Consider the following 25,000-nt stretch of genomic DNA (forward strand, 5'->3'; position numbering starts at 1 on the left):
TGTCTTATGAACAAGGGCTAAACAAGTTGAGACTCTATTCATTGTTGGTTAGAAGAATGAGAGGTGATCTCATTGAAACACATAGGATTCTTAAGGGGCTTGACAATGTAAATACTGAAAGGATGTTTGCCCTCGTGGGAGAATCTAGGACAAGACGGCAGAATCTCAGAATAAAGGAGTACCAATTTAAAACTGAAATAAGGAAGATTCTTTTTTTTCCCTCAGAGGGTTGAGAGTCTTTGAAACTCCTTGTTACACAGAGCTGTGGGGTCAGAGTCCTTGTGTACATTTGAGGTTGGGTCAGATAGATTCTTGATCAGTAGGGAACCAAGAGCTTTGGGGAAACACGGATATGAGGAATGTTGGATCAGCCGTGGTGAATGGTGCAGCAGACACAAGGGGTTGAATGAGCTACACCTGTTCCTAATTCTTATGGCCTAACCAATGTTTTCAGAGATGCACAGGTGTGAAACAAATGGGACTTGATTCCAGGCCTCCTAACTCACATGTAGGGACAATACCACTACACAAGAATCCCACCACTTTCTTGATTTCTTGATTGATTTGGGACCGAACTCAACACACCTGCTTTTGATTATTCCATTTAATATTTATGGATAACAAAAAGCAATCAATTTTAGATTGAAAATTTACCATTCATCCAGATGAGTGTTATTGGATCAGCTATGATTTAATGAATGGCAGAGGAGGCTTCAGGGGCCAAATGGCCTATATCTGTTCTGTTTTGTATGGTCTATGGTTTTATTATATGCGAATGCCTTATTTTTCGATACAGGATTGTTTCTTTAAAGGGGAAGGACTACTTTTGTTTGTTGTTGAATATGCCCAAGCAATTCACTTTCACCTCATCATTTAAACAGGCATCTACAGAGAGATATTGACGTTTTTTCTGAATTCTGTTACTGATGTGCCAATCTTCATCCTCACTCCTCTGCTTCTCTCCACAGATGCAGCCAGTATCTTTCCTTAAATAAGGAGATCCAGATGTGGTCTCACCAAGGCCCCAGGCACACCTTCCAGGTGAAGCAGCAATTTACCTGTACTTAACTCAATCTAGTCTACACTATTCACTGCTCACAACATGGTCTCCACTATATGGAGGTGAGAAAGCACAGACTGAGCGACCGCTTTGTGGAGCATTTACATTCTGTCTACAAAAACAATCCCCGAGCTTCTGGTTGCCTGCCACTTCAACACACCACCGGTGTTCCTTGGCCAACATTTCCGTCTCGGTCTTGCTGCAGTGGTCTAGCAAGGGTCAATGCAAGCTGGAAGAACAGCATCTCATTTTCTATTCGGGGACTCTGCAGCCTTCAGGACTCAATACTGATTTCAATAATTTTAGGGCCTATACGTCTCCTTTCATGTCCTTTACTCACTCCTGCACCCTGAGCCCTGTTAGAGGTTACTTTCATCTCAGTCAACCATCTACACGTTTGCTGACGACAGCACTATTCTAAGCCAGATATCAGACAATGAAGAGACAGAATACAGTAAAGAGAATACTTGGTGGCGTGGTGTAAACATAACAATCTCACCCTCATTTTCAGCAAAAGCAAAGAGCTGATCATCGACTTCAGGAAGCAAGGAGGAGGGCATGCCCCTATCTACATCAATGGAGCAGAGGTGGAGATGGTGTAGACATCAAGTTCCTAGGACTGACGATCACCAACAATTTGTCCTGGACCATCCATGTTGATGCGACAATTAAGAAGGCACAACAATGCCTCTTCTTCCTCAGGAGGCTAAGGAGATTCAGTACGTCCATAAGGACTCTCATCAGCTTTGAAAGATGCACCATAGAAAGCATTCTAACAGGAAGCATCATGGCTTGGTATGGCAACTGCTCTGCCCAGGACTGTAAGAAATGACAGAAAGTTGTGAACACAGGCCAGTCCAACACACAAGCCAACTTTCCAGCCATTGACTCTCCCTACACTTCTCAATGCCTCAGAAAGGCTGCCAGCATCATCAAAGACCCCTCCACCCTGGTTATAATCTCTTCCAACCTCGTCTGTCTGGCAGAGATACAAAAGCTTAAACACACATACCAACAGGTTCAAAAACAGCTTATTCCCTTCTGTTATTAGACTTCCGAACAGACCTCTCAAATGTTAAATCTAATGTTGATCTTGTTTTTTGTGCACCTTGTTTGCAGCTGTAACTTTGTATTCCTCACACTCTGTTCAATCATCCAATGATCTTTGTATGTTATGATCTGCCTTTACAGCACGCAAAACAAAACTTTTCTTAGGTACATGTGATAATAATAAATCAAATCAAATCAATCAGTTCTCAAGTAAGAGATAGTAGGAACTGCAGATGCTGGAGAATCCGAGACACAGCAGGCCAAGCAGCATCATAGGAGCAGAAAGGCTGACGTTTCGGCCTAGACCCTTCATCAGAAATGGGGGACGGGAAGGGGGTTCTGAAATAAATAGGGAGAGAGGGGGAGGCGGATAGACGATGGATACAGGAGAAGATAGGTGGAGAGGAAACAGACAGGTCGAAGAGGCGGGGATGGAGCCAGTAAAGGTGAGTGTAGGTGGGGAGTTAGGGAGGAGATAGGTCAATCCAGGGAGGACGAACAGGTGAAGGGGGCGGGATGAGGTTAGTAGGTAGGAGATGGGGGTGCGGCTTGAGGTGGGAGGAAGAACAGGTTTGGGAGGCGGGGACGAGCTGGGCTGGTTTTGGGATGCGGTAGGGGGAGGGGAGATTTTGAAGCTTGTGAAATCCACATTGATACCATTAGGCTGCAGGGTTCCCAAGCAGAATATGAGTTGCTGTTCCTGCAACGTTCAGGTGGCATCGTTGTGGCACTGCAGGAGGCCCAGGATGGACATGTCGTCTGAGGAATGGGAGGGGGAGTTGAAATGGTTTGCGACTGGGAGGTGCAGTTGTTTATTGCAAACCGAGCATAGGTGTTCTGCAAAGCGGTCCCCGAGCCTCCGCTTGGTTTCCCCGATGTAGAGGAGGCCACAACGGGTACAGCGGATGCAGTATACCACATTGGCAGATGTGCAGGTGAACATCAGCTTGATGTGGAAGTAAAGTCACTGAACCCGAAATGTTGACTTTGCTTTCTCTGCACAGGTGCTGCCAGTTTATTCAGCAAATTACTATTTTTGTTTCTGCCTGACTTAAAGATTATCTGCAGTACCCACTGCAATTACACTATCATAACAACATTGTATTTGCATATCGCAGAGATAGTAGGAATTGCCGATGCTGGAGTCTGAGATAACAAGGTGTAGAGCTGGACGAACACTGCAGGCCAGGCAGCATCAGAGGAGCAGGAAAGCTGACGTTTCGGGTCTGGAATAACAAGATGTAGAGCTGGATGAACACAGCAGGCCAAGCAGCATCAGAGGTGCGGGAAAGCTGACATTTCGGGCTTAGACCTTTCTTCAGAAATGGGGGAGGGGAAGGGGGCTCTGAAATAAATAGAGAGGGGGAGGCGATGATAGAAGGTGGATAGAGGAGCAGATAGGTGAAGAGAAGATGGACAGGTCAAGGAGGCAGGGATGAAGCCAGTAAAGGTGAGTGTAGGTAGGGAGTTGGGATGGGGTTTAGTCAGTGAGGAGGGTGGGGGCGGGTACATGGGAGGGAAGACAGACAGGTCAAGGAGGCGGGGATGAGGCTAGTAGGTAGGGAGTTGGGATGGGGGTTAGTCAGTGAGGTGGGAGGAGCGGATAGGTGGGAGAAAAGACAGACAGGTCAAGGAGGTGGGGACGAGATGGGCTGGTCTTGGGGTGAGGTCGGGGGTTGGGAGATTTGAAGCTTTGAAGACCACATTGAGACCATTGGGTTCCCAAGCGGAATATGTAGTGCTAGATATCGCAGATTTGCATATCGGAGGTGTTTCTGCCTCCAGTCTGGGCACTCTTGGGCTTGAGGTTCCCACCAATCTGTGGCGATTTTTCGGGGTGGCTTTGAGGACATCCTTGAACCATTTCCTCTGCAAGCCATTAGGAGGAGGGCAGAAGAAATGTTTTGAAAGCATCTTCAAAGCCTCCCTGAATGAAAGCAATATCCCTATCCACTGACTAGCGGGAATTGCAAGCCCAAGATAGCCCAAACTGGAGGAGAAGCATCCCCGCGAAAATGCCAACCGTTTCGATCGTCTGCGGCAGGCGTTGATGAAGGCCAAGCGGAATGTAGCGTGCGAAAGCCCGAGCATCCCACCCACTGGCTCCAGTAAACACCGCCTTGCCCCACCTGTGGCAGGACTGAGTGGTTCCAGCATTGAACTTTCACAACAGCCGAGTGAAGGAAAGTCATCTTCACTGCCCAGGGACTGCCTAATAAAAATGGACACCAGTAGACAGGTACGCACCGGGATCTTCTTGGCCCCGACTGTTTCTGAGGGAGGACAAGATTCCGAGCTATAATCGGGATAACTCCAAAGATCACCGATCCGAATCCGCGAGCCCAACCGTCTCCAGGCCCTGGCAGCACAAAATACAAACCTAACACTGCGATACATATCCAAAGGACCTGTACTCCAATCTTAATCTCATTGTTTCAAATCATAATATTAAATTCATATATTATGGAAGTCTTTAGAGGCTGTGTTTGTTATCTCGAACTGAATAGTGAATTTTACTAAGTATCTTTGAGGACCTGGCAGAGAGTGCGCATGCACAGCCGGGTGAGATCCAGCTCTTACGAAGGCCTAGTGTTTTCTGTCTCTCCATACTCTATTATAAAGGGATTGAGGTTGCAATCTTCTCTTCCTTTCTCCCCTGTACCTCACGCCGGTCGCAGCGATGGGGAAGCTGAACGTAGTGTTGCTGAGGTACCTACAGAAAGATGATTTCAGAGTGCTGGTTGGGGTAAGTTGCCGGTCCGGGCCTGTCGGAACTCAGTTTGTGCTCGATTAAAGTTCACATGTAATTACAGAAGGGGCTGCGTGATTTACCGCGAGGAGGTATCTCATTGTCAAATCCTTCTGTTTTGTAAACTGACTGCGATATCCTCCCTCATCAGCATAATTTCGCCTTTCAAAAAAAAAAATTGGAGTTTAATAAAATTGCTGAATGATAAATCACTTGCCCTATCTGTCAATTCAATGTTCGCTACGTTTCTCGGAGCGGAGGAAGCGAACACGTTCTTGATACATTTTATGCTACAGGCAGTCATTTAAAATATAACACTGGCTTTTTCTGGCAAATATTTTCATCATATTAATCATTTTCTAGTACTTAATGTCTCAGTAAATATCGAACTCTCAGAAAACGTTGGAAATATTCCAAATATATGGAGAAAGAAAAAGTGACATTAACAACTTTTGTCAGAACTGGAAACAGTTAAGAGCTGAAACATTTTAAGCAAGTTGTCGAAGCAGAGGAAGGGAAGAAAAGGGAAGAGCGGAAAGCAGTTGATACTTGACTAGGGTAATGATTAGTTCACCGAACAAAAGCAGCTTATCAGTAGATTTAATTGCATTAAGGTTGGATCTGACAGAAGAGGTACAAATTAAAGGGTATGAAAATGGTTGTGAGGAGTGTCAGATATGCCATGATCCTGTTGAATGGAGAAGGCTCGAGGGGCCCCAGCAGCCTACTCTTGTTCCTGTTTCTTTTGGCCTAAATTTAGAAAAGATTACAATCCTTGACATCTGTAGGAAAGGTTTTTTTCATGAAAGCATTACTTGAGGTGAAGAATGAAATGCAACTGTGGATCAGGATAGCTTTCTGATGGTTGGTGAAGAGAGAGGTTGAGGGTAAGTGTGACAATGCATGACATAGAATGCAATGAGAGCAGTGCTTTGAAGAACAAAAATACGTTGGAGATATCTAATCATTGTTGGATCTGAAACATGGCAGAAGAAATTTCAATTGAAATTCATGGGGAGTATGTCAGAAGTAGAAAGAGTTGCTGACAGAAGCAATAACAGTATAGAAGGTAAAAAAGACAAATACAAATCTCATCAAATTCCTGGAAGAGAACTGGGACTGAAGTAAACATAATTACAAAAGCCAAATACAGCAGATGCTGGAAATCTAAAATTTTAAAATACTCAACAGGTCCCAATTGAGCCAGATTCCTGCCTTGCCAAGTGATCACTTTTTTTTGTAAATTTTATAAGATTATTGAATTGATGGTAGCTTTTTTTGCCCACTCATGAGTAATTTTTCAGTATGACTTCAATGAAGTATAATGGGGCATGAACTTTCAAACTCTGTCTGCTTAAGCTGTGGAAAAGCAGGTAGTCTTTAGTATAAGGTTTCTCCTTTCAAATCTGTACTGAAGATTTAAGGGGAGAATAAAGAGGCATAATGATAATGTCACTAGATTAGTAATCCAGAGGCCATTGCTAATAATATGGAACATGGGTTCAAATTCTACCATGGCAGTTGGCGGTATTTAAAGTCAGTTAATAAATCTGGAATTAGGGCCTTGTGGTGCAGTAGTACTGTCCTTACCTCTGGGCTAGAATGTTCAGGTTCAAGTGCTCCCTGCTCCAGGCATGTATCTTAACAGGTTGATTAAAAACTATCTATAATAGCTAAATGTCTATCGATTTAAACTGAAAAATGAATATATCGCAAATTTATACCTATTCCCAGTGATGGTGACAGTGAGTATATTGCTGAGAGTTGTAAAGAGACAACTGGTTCACTGACATCCTTTAGAAAAGGAAGTTTGTTGTCCTTGCCAGATCTAGCCTCTGTGTGACTCCAGACCCACAGCAATGTGATTGACTCATAGCTGCCCCATTAAGTGTGTGTAGCAAGCTACTCGGGGTCAAGGGCAACTAGGGATGGGCCACAAATGTTGCTGCCTGCTAAGCTCGTATACCATGAAAAGAATAAATAAAAATAGGTTGGTAAGAAGTCATTTTTTAATTCATGGGATGCGTTTACTGCCCATTCCTATTAAGCCTTGAAGTTGGTGGTGAGCTGCCTGCTTGAACTGCTGCAATCCATGTGCTATAGACAGAACCCCAATACCATTAGACAGGGAGTTTTGATTTTGGCCTCGGGAACAAATAACAAAAGAAATCCCCTATCAACCTTTAAAAGTGGCCAGGATACATTCTTAATAACATTTCAAGTTACAAAATATAGCTTGTAGGTTCCTGTGAATAGTAATAATTGGGGATCTCAGCAACTCCTCTGGTTAGGATAGAGAGAAATTTCCTAGATATTTTCCTGTGATGTTTACTTTGTTGCCTATCTTCTTTTGGGGGAGTGGTAGTAGTAAGCTAGTCACATAATTACCTTGATTTTTAAATTTTTTTTCAGTGTTTTTTCAGTTGGGCAGCACGGTAGCTCAGCAGTTAGCACTGCTCCCTCACAGTTCCAAGGACCCGGGTTCAATTCCACCCTCAGGAAACTGTCTGTGTGGAGTTTGCACATTCTCCCTGTGTCTGTGTGGGTTTCCTCCCACAGTCCAAAGATGTGCAGGCTAGGTGGATTGGCCATGCTAAATTGCCCGTAGTGTTCAGGGATGTATAGATTAGGCGTGTTATTGGGGGATGGGTCTGGGTGGGATGCCCTGAGGGTTGGTGTGGACTTGTTGGGCCAAAGGGAGTATTTCCACACTGTAGGGATTATATAATGATTCTATGATGAAATCCTGTCTCATTTTTATCTATTCCAAATCTCCTAAATTGATAGTTTCATCTTTGTTTTGCTCTATTACTGTACAGGTCGAAATGGGAATGAAGAATCATGAAATTGTTCCACCTAGTCTTATTGCTTCAATATCAAACCTTAAACATGGTGGATGCAATAAGATCCTGCGTGAATTGGTAAAACACAAACTGTTGGCTTATGAGAGAACAAAAAGTAAGTTCTTAGTAAAATTAACAGATTGAATCAGTTGTCTTACAATATTTTGTCTTAGTGAAATTTTGGAACTTCAGTTTCTCATTTTTCAGTAACAGTAATCCTTTTATATTTGCTGGTCTTGTTAATTTTTGTTTGTGGTGCTTTAGTTTATGCCTTATTGTTGCCTAAAACGTACCAATTTCACTGAACTGTACACAAGCTAAGTATTTCAGTGTGTGGCGTGAAGTATGCTTGTATTACCTCAACCTTTTATGATACTGAGACAAATGCCCCTTCCAACATTGCAAAATTGAAATTTCTTGCCAAATCCTGTTTAGTAGCTTGTGTTGTAGTAAGGCACTAAAATAAAGGACCAGAATATGTTATTCTACATATTACGTTTATTTTAATAATGTTTCTAAAGCCGAAGAATTGATTTTCAGATTCTTCTAAAGCTTTAGAATTTGATTGTTGAACTGTGACTGCACAATTCATAGTTATGTTCAGGTTTAGTGAACATCGGGGCTTTTTTTGCACCCAGGTAAAACCAGGCATACAGATCAAGTCAAAAGTACCAGCGATACAATTATTTTGACTCTTAATACGTTGCTCTGAAATTTCCAAGCATCCCTTGAAGGGTAGAAGTTGGGTCACCTATCTGCAAAGTACAGTGGGCCTCTTGATGTGAGATTGTCGGGCCATTCTTGCCCTCCAGTTCCATTTCCTAGAATTATGCCAATGTGTATATTGATACCAAATGGCATGTTGAATGAATGAATGTTAGGTGCTTGAACCTTGTTTCAAGCTCAGTAAAGGCTTGAAGATTGCAGCTTTTCTGGTATATGAAAGATGCATAAAAGACTTTGGCCTCTGGTATCGAATGGTGCTGCTCTGCAACAGACAGGCCAAAGGCCAGGAGCAAGCCTGCTGCTCCATGCTTCTCATTACCAACAAAATGCGCTGTCATTGCTAAACCTACACCGGTGTTGAGATCATATTGTGTTAATAACTAGGCCTGGTCTATCAATGTGGGTTCTGTGCCTGGAAAGTCAGCTTTGGCACAAGATCATATCATTGGCTGGGAATGTGGAGACAAGTAACGCATAATCTCAGGAGTGTAGTAGTCTACACACCATTTGCTTTGAGTCCAGATCTAACAACAGTTGAAGCTCAATGCTCCAGGACAAAACAGTCTGTTTGATATTCCTTTCACCATCTTTAAATATTTACTGTGTTCATTGCAGCAATTAACTGAGGCTTCTTCATTAACTTCTAACAAACATTCAACATTTACCACATTGGAGGTCCAGGGCGGTAGATGCATTGGGACACCACCACCTCCAACTTGAGGATCACCTTGACTATAGAAGTGGGAACATTCTCTAGAGGCATGTAGTTTGAATAGAGAAAGATTGTGGGAAGTCATGCATTGTATCCAATCTCAGTAGAAATCATTAAAAGGTTATAAATTTAAACTTCTAGTTGGTTAACTGAAAGGATGACACAAGAAGAATTCATGTTTTTAGACCTGTAGCCTGTAACAGACGAAAATGCTTTGACTAAACATCGCTTTTCTGTGTAGTTTACACCTTAAATTCCAAAAAAGGATTTTCCTATTTTAGTTTCAACACAACTGACAATCTTTTCCATTGGTAAACTGTCCCTTAAGTAGCCATTCAGGTTTTCTCCCAGAACCAGTCTAAGATGATTCTGGACTCCAAAGGGTTTAGTTCTGTTCTTTTCCTAGCCTCATAACTTGTAATCCCAGAACTAACTTTCACAATGAGTGTTTTCTTCAGGGCAAGCTGGGCAAATCTTCTAGCCATGTTTCAAATTCTTACAAATTTGGTGTTTTCAATCCAAATGTGAGTTTCCACCAACACACTTGCCTGGTGAACCATACAGATGGTTGGCCTCTGGTTGCTCCCTCACTTCTGGATCTGAGTGTGAGAGCTCTGGGATACCTTCGAAATCTTTAACCCTCTGGAAATATTCTAACCAGCCTTTTCAGGAATCATATAATGCAATCTGAAGCAAGTGGGACTTGTTCCAATGCCTCCTAGATCAGTGGAATGGACTCTACCATGCACCACAAGAGCCCTATCTTGTTTTTTAAGCCATCCTGTATGGGGATGTTATGACACACGTCTGGAGCAGGTGGAATTTTGATCTGGGGACCTGATTTTGAGGTAGGGCACTACCACTGTGCCACAAGAGCCCTATCTCTCCCCTCTAAAAGCCCAGGGCAGTATGAATTGCATGTACCTTGTATGCAGGTAGAATTGCTAATTTGCTTTTCTTTAGACCCCAGTACTTTTACCTTGGAAGTAAGTTAAATAGTTTACAGCATAAGTGTTCACAAATTGAAATTGACATCTTCTTGGGAATTTGGAGATGTGAGCCCTAACCACTGTAAACACACAGATCTTCCATTCCCATTCTTGCATTTTTTAATATTCTTTCGCTGGCTAGGCCAGCACTTTATTGTGTATCCCTAAGTGCCTTTGAGAATGTGGTGATGAACTACTGTATTGAACTGCTGCATTCGATGTCAGTATATACACACAGTGCTGTTAATAAGGGATTTCCAGGATTTTCACTCTATACTTGAGAATAGACAGCCCCCTCAACCAGGCCTTAAAACAGGTTGTGACTCCTTTCATTTTACCATAATTAAAAACAGCTCCAACACGGAACAATCTTTTAAACCTCAAAATTGTAGAAATCGTGCACGATGTTCATCATGTTACAACTGTAGAAGCTGCTTAAATTAGCTTCACATTATAAACATCATCATTCAATAGTGTTGAGATAAGGTCAGTGCAGAAAATTCTGGAATCCCTCAGCCAGTCAGGCAGTATTTGTACAGAAGAAATTGGTGTTTAATATTTTGACAGGTGAATAATTTTGGAGGTGAACAGCTGTGGAGCAGGCAGAGAGTAGAGAAAAACGAAGGGTTGGGATGGAAACAGTCAAAAGAGATCTGTGTAGGGTGGGCGACTGCAATAATTAAATGTGTGTTTGTGCAAAAAGAAGATTTGATATTGAGCGAAATGTACAAACAAAATTAAAGTTCAATGGAGGGTTAGAAGATTACCACAAAATATTGAAGGAGGAAAGCTTCAGTGGCCCATAATGTGAAGGCAGGAACATTAGGTGAGCCTTGGAACAGCCAAATGATTGCTTATCCATAGGTTTTACCCAGCACAAATGCTGGTATGTAATGCATCCACGACCATTCCCTTGCTGTCCAAGAGAAAATGAGAATGGTGGATTAGATGTTAGATTTAATTTTGAAGGCAGAGGGCAGTAAAATGTCTCATAGGTGTTGTTCTTTAAATTTAATTGCAACATTGTGGAATGGAGAATTCGAAGTGGAAGTGACCAGAAACTCCACCAAACAAGGGTATTCAGCAAAATAAAAGCAGAAGTTGCTGGAGAAACTCATCAGATCTGGCAGCATTTGTGGAGAAGAAGCAGAGTTAAATGTTTCAGCAGTTCTCTATTCATCTTCGTTTTGTGTCATTGCCTTATTTCTTTTTCAGCAGTTCAGGGTTATCGATTGACAAATGCTGGATATGATTATCTCGCTCTGAAAACTCTTTCTTCACGAAATGTCTTTAATTCAGTTGGAAATCAAATGGGTGTTGGCAAAGAATCTGGTAAGAAATAAAAACTATTGAGCTTGCACAATATTTGAAATTAAGGAATCATTTTGTGAATGGTAAGTTGCAATACTAAAGTAAACCTAAGTAGCTAAAGAAAAAGGCCCACCAACATCTCCTTGGGCAACTGAGGCAGGGAAGACAATAATAAAGTGCCCAAATGCATATACTAAGCACATTGGAAACTAAAACTGTATTTTGTATAAGAGTAAAATATTAAATATGTCTACATTTGGAGACTCATGAGTCTGGTTAGTACTGATTTGGTCTTTAAACAGATCAACGAGTCTATGGCTGCTTATACTGACTTTTCAGTGAACCTCTCAGGGTCTGTCCTTAGTATCTTAGTCTGTTCACAGCATCTGAGGAGACCTGTGTTTCTTCAGTTTCTGTTTTTGTTTGTCCGTTCTGCAGCATCTGCAGTTCTTTGTTTTATTTTTCTGTTAGAAAAGGTATCTGGGAATATGTTTAGAGGTATATTCACCTTACATATTGAGATGGCACTTGTGATCTGTTGCCATCCAAATACTTCCAAGTTTGTTGCAGCCTTGTATTACACTCTGATATTTGTTTTCGACATTCACTGATTATGTTCTTAAACGGAAACAACTTGGGAAATTTTAACATTGCATTTACAGGAAAAATAAGCTTTGGTGTAAATCACATAATGCTTTGTGATATTTTGTCACTACTTACTAATTTGTCATTCTAGATGTTTTTATAATGCATTCTTGGCTGTATACTTTGTGATGCTTAAGAAGGAAAAAGGATATAATGGTATTCTCGATGATTATGATGAAAAATGCATAGTATTGATTATACTTTGGGATTTGGATGCAAAATAAAGGCAAATTGATGTGGTTCAGTTCTGAGAAGGGAACTTTCTTTCAACAGGTCAAAAAATAATTTGAAACAGTGTGTGGCGCAGTCAAGTGCCTTGTAGAACATCTGTGTTTAATGGGTGGAATGTTTATACAGTTGAGTGTACAACAGACCATAAAGTCAGTACTTTTGTTTTGAATTTAGAACAGATGGTTCAAGTTCTCCAGAAGTTCAAGTCAGAAGGGAGAAAAATTCTTCTAGCAGGCAATTCAAATCTTAATTCACGAGAGCCAGTCACCATAGCTGAAGCATTTTAGTGTTGTGGCAGTTCCAAGCCAGGAAAGTTTGAATAAAAATATTCATGTTGTTAGAACTGAAAACATAAAGGCCATGCTAGTAGACTCAGAAACAAATCAAAAAGTTGTCTCTACAGGCCAAGAAAAAGAAACTGGGAGGAATCAGCCCAGTAAAATCTTACAGATACAGTACGAGTGAAATTTCTCTGGATTTGATTATCTGTGAAAGGATAATGTTGGAGAACAGGGTGAAACCACTTTTTTGTTTCTCTCCTTTTAAGTAATAAATCTATGTTGTTTTGTTAAAGAACATCTGCGTTATGTGAGTATGTTTGTGATTGACATCTACTCTCAATAACAGGAAAAATTAAGCACATGATTTATCAAGCCAGGGTTCCTTTGGGATCTGACTTGACTGAGCTACCACCAGCTGGGATTATACTTTGTGTTTTCTATTACCATTTTCAAACTAAGAACTCTTCAGCTCATGGTGCGTATTTACTATAGAGGAGAGCTGGTCCATTTTTGATCCAACTACTGTAAATGAGGTCCTAAAAATTGCAATCTGACCAGATGCAATGATATCTTAATTAGAAATAGACACTGCAGATGTTGGAGAAACTAAGAAACAAAGTGCTGTAGAGAGAGAAACTGAGTGTATGTTTTAAATCCAATGATTCTTTGGACCAACAATATCTTAATTTGCATTGATCTGTTACAGATATTTATATTGTTGCAAATGAAGAGGAAGAACAGTTTGCTTTAAAACTGCACAGGTTGGGTCGTACATCATTTCGGAATCTGAAGAACAAACGTGACTACCACAAACACAGACAAAAAATGTCATGGCTTTATCTCTCTCGTCTCGCAGCAATGAAAGAATATGCGTATATGAAGGTACTTAATCCTTCTGAAATGCATGTGATTAATTTCCCAAGATTTATCCTATGAATAAAGTAGAAAATTTTTAATATACTTTAAAATTATGTGGCCCAAAACTGAAAGGGAAGCAAGAGGCTGTTCGCTTGTCACAGTAATAAGATGGAGTGCTACCATCATATAATGTTTCAAGTAATTTCTGCAAAGGTTCTTTCCCTGTCACATCTGCCATCTGCAATCTTCTACTTGAACAGAAATTTGTAAAGATGAGAGAAAATAAAGCAAGCATGAAGTGAGAGGAGAAAAAGAAGGGAAGGTAGTTGAGAAAGACTAATAAGGGAATGACTCCACCTATGATGCACCTTCAGAATTTTTTTCCCTGTTCTAAAATAGAAGCTACTGATCAGTTTAAAGTAAGATTTTCAGACTTGTTCCAATTATTCTTCATTAACTAGCACAACTCCTGTTTGAAGACAGAACTGGTCCACATTTCCCTTGTCTAAGATTCATTAAATCATTAATTATATGTGAAATTCTGCTGCAGAGTTCCATTTCAAAACAGAAACTACTATTTGCTCCAACTCTGGGAAAATGTAACACTTGCTATGTGAAGCTGTAGTTCAGTTAGATTTTTGATGAACCCCATGATAGACCTTTACAATGTCCAAATCCCAGTCACTTAACTGACAAGATGAATGGGATATTGCATTGAGAAGCAGCATGCAGTTCCATTAAAAAGCCACTGGATGTCAGCACAAGAATTTTTAAACCTTTCTCTCGGACATCAGTGTGAAGACCAAAGTACTACTAGTAATAGTGGTAGTCGTAGAGTCATACAGCAGGGTAACAGACCCTTTAGTCCAACCGGTCCATGCCAAACATAATCTCAAACTAAACTAGTCCCATCTGCCTGCTCCTGGCCGATATCGATCCAAACCTTTCCTATTCAGGCAATAGTGTGGAGCTAGAGTAACACAGCAGGCCAGGCAGCATCAGAGGAGCAGGAAAGCTGCCGTTTCCGGTCGGGACCCATCTTCAGAAGTGGGGGAGGGGAAGGGGGCTCTGAAATAAATAGAAAAGTGGGGCGGTGATAGCAGGTGGATAGTGGAGCAGATAGGATGGGAGAGAAGATGGACAGGTCAAGGAGGCGGGGATGAAGCTAGTAAAGGTGACTGTAGGTATGTAGGGATGGGGATTGGTCAGTGAGGTGGGAGGAGCGGATAGGTGGGCAGGCCCCAATCCCCACCCCCACCCCTACATACCTACAGTCACCTGTACTAGCTTCATCTCTGCCTCCTTGACCTGTCCGTCTTCTCTCCCATCCTATCCGCTCCACTATCTACCTGCTATCACCGCCCCCCTCTCTATATATTTCAGAGCCCCCTGCCCCTCCCCCATTTCTGAAGAAGGGTCCCGACCCAAAATGTCAGCTTTCCTGCTCCTCTGATGCTGGCTGGCCTCCTGTGTTCCTCCAGCTCCACACTGTTATCTCAGACTCCAGCATCGGCAGTTCTCATTATCTTGTACTTATCCAAATGTCTTTTAAAAATTGTGATTGTTCCCGCATCTAAAAAAAAAACAATTTGCCTCTCGTGTCTTTTCCTTTTAAATCCCTCCCCTGTCACATTAAATGTGGCCCCTAGTCTTGAAATCCCCCATCCTAGGGAAAAGACAACTCCTATCAACTCTATCTATATCCCTCATTATTTTATAAACTTCTATAAGTTCGCTGCTTAACCTCCTGTGCTCCAGTGAAAAAAAGTCCCAGCATATCCGGCCTTTCTTTATAACTCAACCTTCCATACCCGGCAACATCCTGGTAAATCTCTTCTGAACCCTCTAACTTAATAATATCCTTCCGATAACTGGGCAATCAGAACTGGACACGGTATTCCAGAAGAGGCCTCACCAATGTCCTGTACAACCTCAACATGACTTCCTAAGTCCTATACTCAATGCACTGAGCAATAAAGGAAAGCATGCCAAACACCTTTTTAACTACCCTATATAAATGTGATGCAAACTTCAAAGAATTATGCACCTGCACTCCTAGATACCTCTTCTACAACATTACCTAAGGCCCCATTATTAATTGTATAAGCCGTACCAAAATGCAGTACCTCGCATTTATCCAGATTCAACTCCATCTGCCATTTTTCAGCCCATTGATCCATTTGATCAAGATCCCTTTTGTTGCACAGTTAAACAAAATGTACATAATATCTGGCTGATAAGTTACAATCTTAAAGCAGATTAAATATTCTGACAGTTAATTTAATCAAGAGCAGTATGTTCACTTGTGGTGTTTTATTTGTGTCAAGGCATTATCTGACCGAGGATTCCCTGTTCCCAAACCAGTTGATTTCAACAGACATGCTGTAGTCATGGAGCTCATAAATGGCTACCCCATGTAAGTATCAGCATTCTTTCAGAGCATGATTAAAATTTTGTAAAAGAGTTTCTTTAAGACACTTTGTGGCAGATAAAATGGACACTTGAAGCTCTGAACTGGGTATCTATGAAGCATTGCAAGCCGTTACCAACTGCAGCATTTCACTTAACAACATCTATAAACAACACACCTGGCATATTGACTTACTATGCCATTACCATCAGTCAGGTGGTCAAACCTGGTTCAGAGAGTGCAAAAGAATGTGCCCTGAGGTGCAGCAAGCATTCCTCAAAATGAGGTGCCAACCTGGTGAAACTCCAGTACAAGATTACATGTACACTAACGAGCCAAAGCAGCATGGTGTGGGTAGGACTAAGCGATCCCTCAATGCTCTGTACATATCCAGCCAAGAACTGTGTTAGAGAGTTAAACAGAGGAAGAGGCTACTCCAATTTCCACATCCTCACTGCCTAAAACCAATGTCCCTTATATGTTTCATCCATTCGTATATGGAATAAATTCTGAAAAGTGCACTACTTTAAATGTAATGTGTGGATTTGTACCACCAGTAGAAATAAAATGTCTATAGAGTATTTATACTTTTCTATTCACTCATGGAGTATGAGCGCTGGCTGGACCAGCGTTTATTGCTAATCCCTAGTTTCCCTTGAGAAAGTGATAGTGAGCTGTCATCTTAAACCACTACAGTCCGTGTGCTGTAGGTGGATCCACAATGCTGTTGGGGAGAGATTTCCAGGATCTTGACTCAACACTGAAGGAATGGCAATAGACTTCCAAGTCAAAACGTTGAATGGCTTTGAGCGGAACCTGCAGGTGGCGGTGTTCCTATGTATCTGCTGGCTTTGCCTGTAGTTGAAAGTGGTTGTGGGTTTCGAAGATTTTATTGAAGGAGCCTTGGTAAATTTCTGCAGTACGTTTTAGGGCAGCACGGTGGCTTAGTGGTTAGCACTGCTGCCAGGGACTGTGGCTTGATTCCACCCTTGGGCGACAGTCTGTGTGGAGTTTGCACATTGTCCCTGTGTCTGCGCGGGTTTCCACCAGTTGCTCCGGTTTCCTCCCACAGTCCACAGATGTGCAGGTTAGGTGGATTGGCCATGCTACGTTGCCCATAGTGTTCAGGAATGTGTGATTAGGTGTGTTAGCCATGGGGAATGCAGGGTTACAAGGAAAAGGTAGGGGGATGGGTCTGGGTGGGATGCTCTTCAGAGGGTCGATGTGGACTTGTTGGGTCAAATGGCCTATTTCTACACTGTAAGGATTCTATGATCTTGTAAATAGTACACACTGCTGCAACCGAGCATCGATGGTAAAGAGATTGGATATTTGTGGATGTGTTACCAATCAAGTGGGCTACTTTGTCCTGAATAGTGTTAAGTTTCTTGAGTGTTGATTGAGCTGCACTCATCCAGGCAAGTGGGGAGTATTTTGTCACACTTCTGACTTGTGCCTTGTAGATGGTGTACTGGAGGTGAATTAGTTGCAGCAGGATTCCTAGCTTCTGACCGGCTCTTACAGACACTATTTATATTGCTAGTTCAGTTTTGTTTCTAGTCAATGATGTCCCCCAGCATGTTGGTAGTGAAGGATTCGGTGATGATAGCGCCATTGAATAGCAAGGGATGATGGTTAGATTCTCTTTTGTTAGAGATGGTGATTTTCTGCCATTTGTGTAGCGCAGATGTTAATTGCCACATTTTAGCCCTAGACTGGATATTTTCCATGTCTTAACTACATTTGGATGTGGACTGCTTCAGATTTATTTCACATTTACTGTGGTAGAATTTGAACTTATGACCTCTAAGTTTTAAGTTCAATACCATAACCTTTAAACCACCATATGAGAGAAGCATTTGTTAATTTTTTTTCATGCAACTTTCATTTTAGTCATTTGACATGGCAAAAATTGAACTGATAGTTACAGTTCAAAACCAGGATGTTTTTCTTCAGATTTGTCAAATTCAAAAGTCTAACAAAGCTTGCTTTTTGATGGAAAATGCAAAAGAGGCAACTTTTTGGCTTATAAAATGTTTTTGTTGCTTAAAACTACTATGAATGAGTAAATGCTTTGCATCAACAAACAACATTAGGCAGAGGTAAAGTCTCTCTTTGAATTTGGAATGTGATTAACTCTTGTAAACTGTAGGGTCGAAGTCAAAAACAGTGTCCCTGTCATTTAAATGAATGTTATGGAGGAAACTAGGAACTGGATTTGAGACCATTGTGAAAAGAGAATGGAATCCTAGGAGCGAGAATGACTTATACAGGACTTAAACAGTTAATGGTAGGGTCCTGGGTAGTTTTGTAGAACAGAGAGACCTAAGGGTTCAGGTACACAGTTCTTTGAAAGTTGCATCTGAGGTAGACAAGGTGGTTCAGCATGCTTGCCTTCATTGCTCAGACCATTGAGTATAGGAGTTGGAACATTGTGTTGACGTTGTACAGGATGTTGGTGAGGCCACCTTTTGGAGCACTGTGTACTGTTCTGGTCGCCCTGCTGTAGGAAAGGTATTACATTGGAGAGGATTCTGAAAGCATTTACCAGAAACTTGCTGAGACTGGAGCGTTTGAGTTATAAGAACAGGCTGGGACTTTTTCTACTGGAGCATAGGAGCTTTAGGGGTGACCTTAGAGGTTTATAAAATCATGAGGGGGCATACATGAGGTGAATAGTGTAGATCTTTTCCCTAGGGTGGGGGAAGTTCAAACTAGAAGACATAATTTTAAGGTGAGAAGAGAAAGATTTAAAAGGGACCTGAGGGGCAACCTTTTCACACAGCATGGTGCATATGTAAAGAAGAACTGCTAGAGGAACTGATGGATGCAAGTTCAGTTACTGCATTTAAAAGAATTTGGATAGGTACATGAAAAGGAAAAGTTTAGAGCGCTATAGCTCAAATGCAGACAAATGGTACTAGTTTAATTTCGGAGGTTTGGTCAGCATAGATGAGTTGGACTGAAGAGTCTGTTTCCATGCTCTATGACTATGAATGTTGAGAGTTTTTGGGAAGTATTGACACTTATTTTACCAAGTCTTTTTTAGAATAAACATCTATTACTTGTGAAGTAATGAACCATTTTCATTTTTGAGGTAGACTTGTACAATGCATAGAAAAGTGAATTGGTGAGAGGTAACATTTAGAAGTATGCAGTGTATGGTGCCCTGTGAGATAACCTCACAGGAACCTTTGCACTACTATTTCGAGATATGCTAGGAATCACAGACTTTTCACTAGCCTCCCGTAAATAGCCTTATAGTTTTGACAACAAGTCAAATGTCTTTGTATTCAAACTTCCTTTAACAATTCTACAAAACAAACTGCAGCAGATTGGGTAGATCAGTGGTATTAACAAAAATCCTGTTATTAAGGATTATTAACTTGCTAACTTTTAGTATCCTAATAACTGTTCGACTATACCTGCAGCTCACCACCTCTCCCAACTCACTGCCTCACTCCCTGTCCTGAACCAGCACTGTGAGCCAAGGCTTAGGAGGGGGGTAGCAATAGGAGCTTTAAAGATCAAAATATTGAATGGATTTGTTTTGCTTTAGGTGTCAAGTTCACCAGCTTGATAATCCTGCAGAAACATATAACGAATTGATGGATCTTATTGTTAAACTTGCTAATCATGGTTTAATTCATGGTGACTTCAATGAATTTAACTTGATGTTGGATGATGAGGACCATGTCACAATGATTGACTTTCCACAGATGGTATCTACATCTCATCTAAATGCTGAATGGTAAATACAATTAATTTCTGTTCATTTTATGTGGGGTAACTTACCACAGATTTAGAATGAATGATATTCTGTTTCTTGCACAAATAAATCAATATTGATTTGCATTCTGCAACTCGTTAAGTTATAATTGTCTGTCCTACAAAGGTGCATTATCCAGGTAAGACTTTACTTCCAGCTTTTCTTTCATAAGTGCCCAACTGTTTGATTCATAACAGGTTGGTAGTTTCTGTATATGAAGTGATTATGGTCTATATCCAATAGAAGCCACGACCAAGACTAAAGCTAGAATTTGTAAGAAAAATATACGCAACATAGAAGAGAATGTCCAGAAACACCACTTTTTTTTTAAGAAAAGGGGTTTTGGGTGGGCATCCTCTTATCTCCGGAGTTCTGTTGAAAGGTTTCCATTCACAATGTTAGGTCTTTTTCAGGTAGTTGTGGATCTATTCAGTACTTGCTGCTTTTATTTTGAACGTGCAGTATTTGTAGTATTTCTTCCTTTTTTTTCTCTCTCTCTTTAGAGACCCTGCTGAGACAGTTATTTTGCATGATGGCTGAAGCAAATAATGTTATAATTTGGTAGATTAGCTCTCAATTCTTGGATAGTGAATTTTTAATGTCACTAAATAGAAGATACTCAACAGAGGCAAAATAAGCTTCAAGAAGAAAGCTGGAATCAGGGTTGAAAGAGAGGGAAAAGGAAAACCTCTGCTAATTTTACTTAACAACAATCTAAATGGCCTTCCTATCTTTATATGTGAAGTAGTGTGTTTGGGGATGGGATTTGGTGGTCATTAAAGTATAAAATCAAAAGTTAATGATGATAAGAAAATGAGGTCTTTAGTATACTTTGTAGAAGTTTAATTTGCATAAACATGAACTGGTTTTTGCAAGGTATTGGCGGCCAAAAGGATAAATCATAAGATCTTAATAAAATTCCTGTTTGTTTTATAAAGGAGAAAGAAAATTTTTAATGATAGTAGGAACTGCAGATGCTGGAGAAGCTTCTGAAGAAGGGGCTAGGCCTGAAACGTCAGCTTTCCAGCTCCTCTGATGCTGCTTGGCCTGCTGTGTTCATCCAGCTCTACACCTTGTTATCTCTTATAGCAAATTTTTAATGGCAGTTTTTTTAACGTGATGAGTTACAGGGAGGCTTTCAAAAAAGTATATTTTTTGTACAGCAGCTCTGAAAATATTAATTATAAAGTGATCTTTTTCCAGGTACTTTAATCGAGATGTAAAATGCATTCGTGATTTTTTTATCAAACGCTTTAACTACGAAAGTGAACTTTATCCAACATTCAAGGATATCAGGTGAGCAACATTTGAGTTGATACATTCCTGTGGAGTTTATTTTTGTAACTTTAGACTAATTTATTGGATGTCATTTGGTAGTATGTTCATAAAGTATCATTTTATGCCCACCAATAATGCAATTTTGTTGGCTATTGTTTGGGAGTACAGAACTTGGATATGCTGAAAGAGAGATGTTGCAAGAACAAAAAGAAGTATCTCAAATATCTGAGTAGGTTAAGCAAGGTGTTTACATTTGCTACTATGTAGTGGTGATGCAAGTGGTATTTTCCACTAACAGTTGGCTGCTGTCAGTCCAGAAGACATACCTATTACAATTAAATAACTTTTCATTTTTTATTTAAAGTATTATTAATATATAGGTCTGAGTTTATCAATGAATTCAAGCCAGAGAGAAATTAGATTCAAATAATAGTGTATTCTTGGATTTTAAAATAATTGGTTAATAGACATCAACAAAAAAAATGACAAGCCACTAAATTATACATTAATGGAATTGTTCCTGCTGTTGTCATCCATTCTTAATGCTTTTGTTGGAAACTGGTCAGTATGCCTCTATAGTCGTGTACAAGGTTATGACACATGCCAGAATATTTAAGTTTATTAATTCTTGACTGTACAGCTGAGGACTCTGTTTCCCTTTTCCTCTTTCTCTTCCCTACCAGCCCCTATCTTGCTTTGCAACTAATTTAGAACTGTTACTTGTATTTTACTCTGTGTAACCACTATTCTTTCTATACTTACTTCAGAAAGGTGGCTTCACTGGATGTGGAGATTGAGGTCAGTGGTTACACTAAAGAACTCCAAGAAGATTCTGAGCTGCTACATGCTTCAGGCCCTGAAACAGATGATGTTGAAACCGGATTTTCAGAAGATGATTTGGATGATGAAAGTAAATTCTCAAATAAAACATTTGAAAATGTTGATTTGGTTTCTGAAAATAAGACAGACACTAAAGAGATTCCTACTCCTAATTTCAACATTGTGGAAAAAACATGTACAGAAGTTGCAGAAACCAGTGAAGTTGAAAATATTGATCTGCAAAATCTGAAAATAAATGTACACGATACTGAAAAGCAATATACTGAAGTTGTTGATACTGTTGAACTCTCTAATGTCGATACAGAATATAATCTTGAACATTCCTCCGAAGCTGTGCATCATACAGGCCAGAGTGATGAGGATCTAAGAAATGAAGAGAAATGCCCAGACTTAATCGATCTATCAACTCAAAACAAGGAATTTAGACCTTTCAGGTACTAATTCAGCAGTCTTGTGTTTTGTAGCATTTTTATGGCTTTCTTGTAGAGCATTATTTATATTAGGTATGTTTTTGTCCCTTCCAAACCACTCATCACCCTGAATCACCCACTCCTTCAGTGTCTCTGGATCAAAATACTGCAACTCCCTCCCTAACAGCATTAAGAATGCTTCTACACTATATGTACTGCAGTTGTTCGAGAAGGCAGCTCACTAACCGCAGCTCACTACCACCTTCATAAGAGCATCAAGGGTTGGACAATAGCTCACATCTCCTGAATGAATATATGAAAAATTAAAAGTGGTTCTATAGTTTGTGAAACCTCCAGCATGCCAAGTCTTTTCTGTACAGATTATTATTATTCAGTATATTCTATTTTCCAAGATTTTTGAAGTTGCAGATGGTTCAGTTTGGGAAGGAAAAGTAAAGGCATACTTTGATATCAATATTATTTCTGCATCCCATTTTTTTTAAAAAGTAGAACTTTCTCCTTGCCTATGGCTTCATTTGAGCCCAGTTTTGTTGTTCTATCATCTGTACGTAGAAATCAGTGGATATTGCTAGCAATCAGACTTATTTTGTTAATATTCCCGTTATACTTACTCAAAATCAGGTATAGCATTCCTACGACTGAAGTCTGGCATTTAATTTGAAACATTGTGACTATGACTAGTCAGTTCACCAGAAGGTCATCTGGCTAGTTTTCTCCTTTTGAATGGGGTAATAATGAATAATAACTTCCTGTGCCGGTTAGTTCTCCTCTGTACAGTTTATGTACATTTTATTAATATTGCTGTTTTCACATCAACATAGTTAATATTTAGTCTTGTGTGTGAGAAATGTTTGTACGGATAAAGTATTGAGATGCTCTGGCATTCTTTACTCCTGAAAGATTGCTTCAGTATTTTGAGTTGCTGCAGCTGTAGAAAGTGCAATAATATGGTTGTAGATCAGCTCCTACACAGCAAAAATTCTGAAGACAATGTATTTGCTGTGTAGACTTTTCTAACTACAGAGCTGACAAACTTAATTACATTGCAAATATCAATCTTGCAGTTTGAAATGCAGTTTTATGGATGAGTACCACATGCAGGAATATGTTTATATTAGGAGGAACTTGAAACTTAACAAATAAAATGGTAAGGAGCCTAGACGAGATACTTGAAAGGCATATGGTAGAATGTAAGAAAATAGAACATTTTTGAACATTGATGATAACAAGATCAATAAAGCTAAGTGAAGTAATGGTACAAAACAGAGGGCTGCAAAGATGATTCATTAAGAACATTAAGACAAAAGCACAAAGCAGAACACTAAAGAATTAAAGAGAGTAAAAGAGGAGTTGGCTGAATAAAAGTGATGGAAGCAAGGATATATTTGAAAATAAAGAAGTGGATTTGGGCCAAATCCTGAGGATTAGAAAATAGCAAATGTTACTCCCCGTTCTCAAAATGAATGAGGCATGAGGCACCAAGACCTGTGAAACCTGTATTTACTCTTGATATAGTGTTTGAAGGTATTCTGGATGATAATTTAAGGGTTAGGAGCTAATCAGACACCATCAGCAAGCTTTTAATTATGAGAGATTGTGCCTAATTAATTTACTGGATTGCTTTCCAGAAAAATCATGAATGTTATCTGCCAGGATTTAAAGAAGATATTTGATGTTCCGCGTAATTGGTGACTGCATAAAGTCCAAACCAATGGGATAGATAGGAATGTACTGAGTTGGCTGGTTAGGACTAAGTAGTAGCAAATGAGCATCCATCTGTTTAGTTGCCAATTACCAATGGAGTGCCTCAAGATTGAAAGTGCTATTTTAACAACATGACTTTGAGAAAGGAGTTGGATCCAAGTATCAAATTGAAAACAGTGACAAATGATAAACATACATCTAATTACAAAAATCTTGTCTGTCTCTATCAGTAGATAGAGAAATAGTAAACCATTTAATACAGGAAAATGCAAGCTTTTTTAGAAGGCTAACATGCATTGTATGTTAAATAGGAATGTATTTTGAGGTAATAAGTAAGATGAAGGTCTTGAGGCTCGCTACAGTACAATACACAAACAATATGTTTGAATCCGTAGCAAAATAAATCAAACAGCTTGTGTTTAAGCTATTTGTACCATGTTATCCCTACCTGGTTACACTACATTTGGAGTACTGAAACTACTTTTTCACTGTTTCACAGGGTTGTTTAGTTCTTTAGGAGGTACAGAGAAGGATGCAGTTCATCCCTGAGTGATAGCTATGTCTTATCTCTCTTGAAGTGAGAGGACAAGTGCTAGAAAGATTTGCACTTTTTTAAAATGTAAGATAAACAGAATTTTAACACAGTCAAGTTATAAATGCAAAAACAGCTAAAGAAAATCAGAATGCAAGAAAAATATTTTTTACTGAAACAGTGGTGAATATCAAAACAGATAAAGGTGATGAAACAAGAAAAAATAATTGTGCCTTTTGAGGCAGGCAAAAGTTATTAGAAATGCATGAAGGGAATGCCCAGTGGATGGACTGGAAGTCTTGCTGTGACCTGTTACTGTGTTTTATATATCTGTCTGAGATTCATCAACAGGTCACAATATATTTTTCTGATATATTGATATGTCTGTTTCATAAAATGTAGTAAATTTGTTGCCAGTTTCACTGAATTGTAAAATCTTATTCCATTCTGTAGAAATGAACTGAGCTTGATGCACGTCAATGAGCACAGACAGAGGACTACCAGTTTAAGTTCTGTGGGCAGTCTGCTAAGTACTTCAACAATTCCTCCAGTAAGTTTTTTATATTTAATAATTTCTCTTC

At 39.9% G+C, this 25,000-nt stretch overlaps 1 protein-coding gene across 2 annotated transcripts; it reads left to right on the top strand.

The window, feature by feature from the left end:
* The first annotated feature begins 4,022 nt into the window (after window positions 1-4,022).
* Window positions 4,023-22,193, top strand: riok2 (RIO kinase 2 (yeast)). Of its 2 annotated transcripts, none has more exons than XM_048594671.1 (8): window positions 4,023-4,349; window positions 7,679-7,817; window positions 11,345-11,461; window positions 13,304-13,479; window positions 15,783-15,871; window positions 19,425-19,616; window positions 20,838-20,930; window positions 21,680-22,193. In XM_048594671.1, the coding sequence occupies exons 1-8, from the start codon at window positions 4,161-4,163 to the stop codon at window positions 22,191-22,193; spliced, it is 1,509 nt and encodes a 502-aa protein (XP_048450628.1). In that variant the 5' UTR covers window positions 4,023-4,160. The 2 variants fall into 2 exon arrangements, with proteins under 2 accessions (XP_048450628.1, XP_020388092.2); XM_020532503.2 differs by lacking the exon at window positions 4,023-4,349 and adding an exon at window positions 4,634-4,856.
* The last annotated feature ends 2,807 nt before the right edge of the window (window positions 22,194-25,000 follow it).

Source organism: Rhincodon typus, chromosome 3 (assembly GCF_021869965.1).
Source record: "Rhincodon typus isolate 14 chromosome 3, sRhiTyp1.1, whole genome shotgun sequence".
In the NCBI taxonomy this organism is placed as follows: domain Eukaryota; kingdom Metazoa; phylum Chordata; class Chondrichthyes; order Orectolobiformes; family Rhincodontidae; genus Rhincodon; species Rhincodon typus.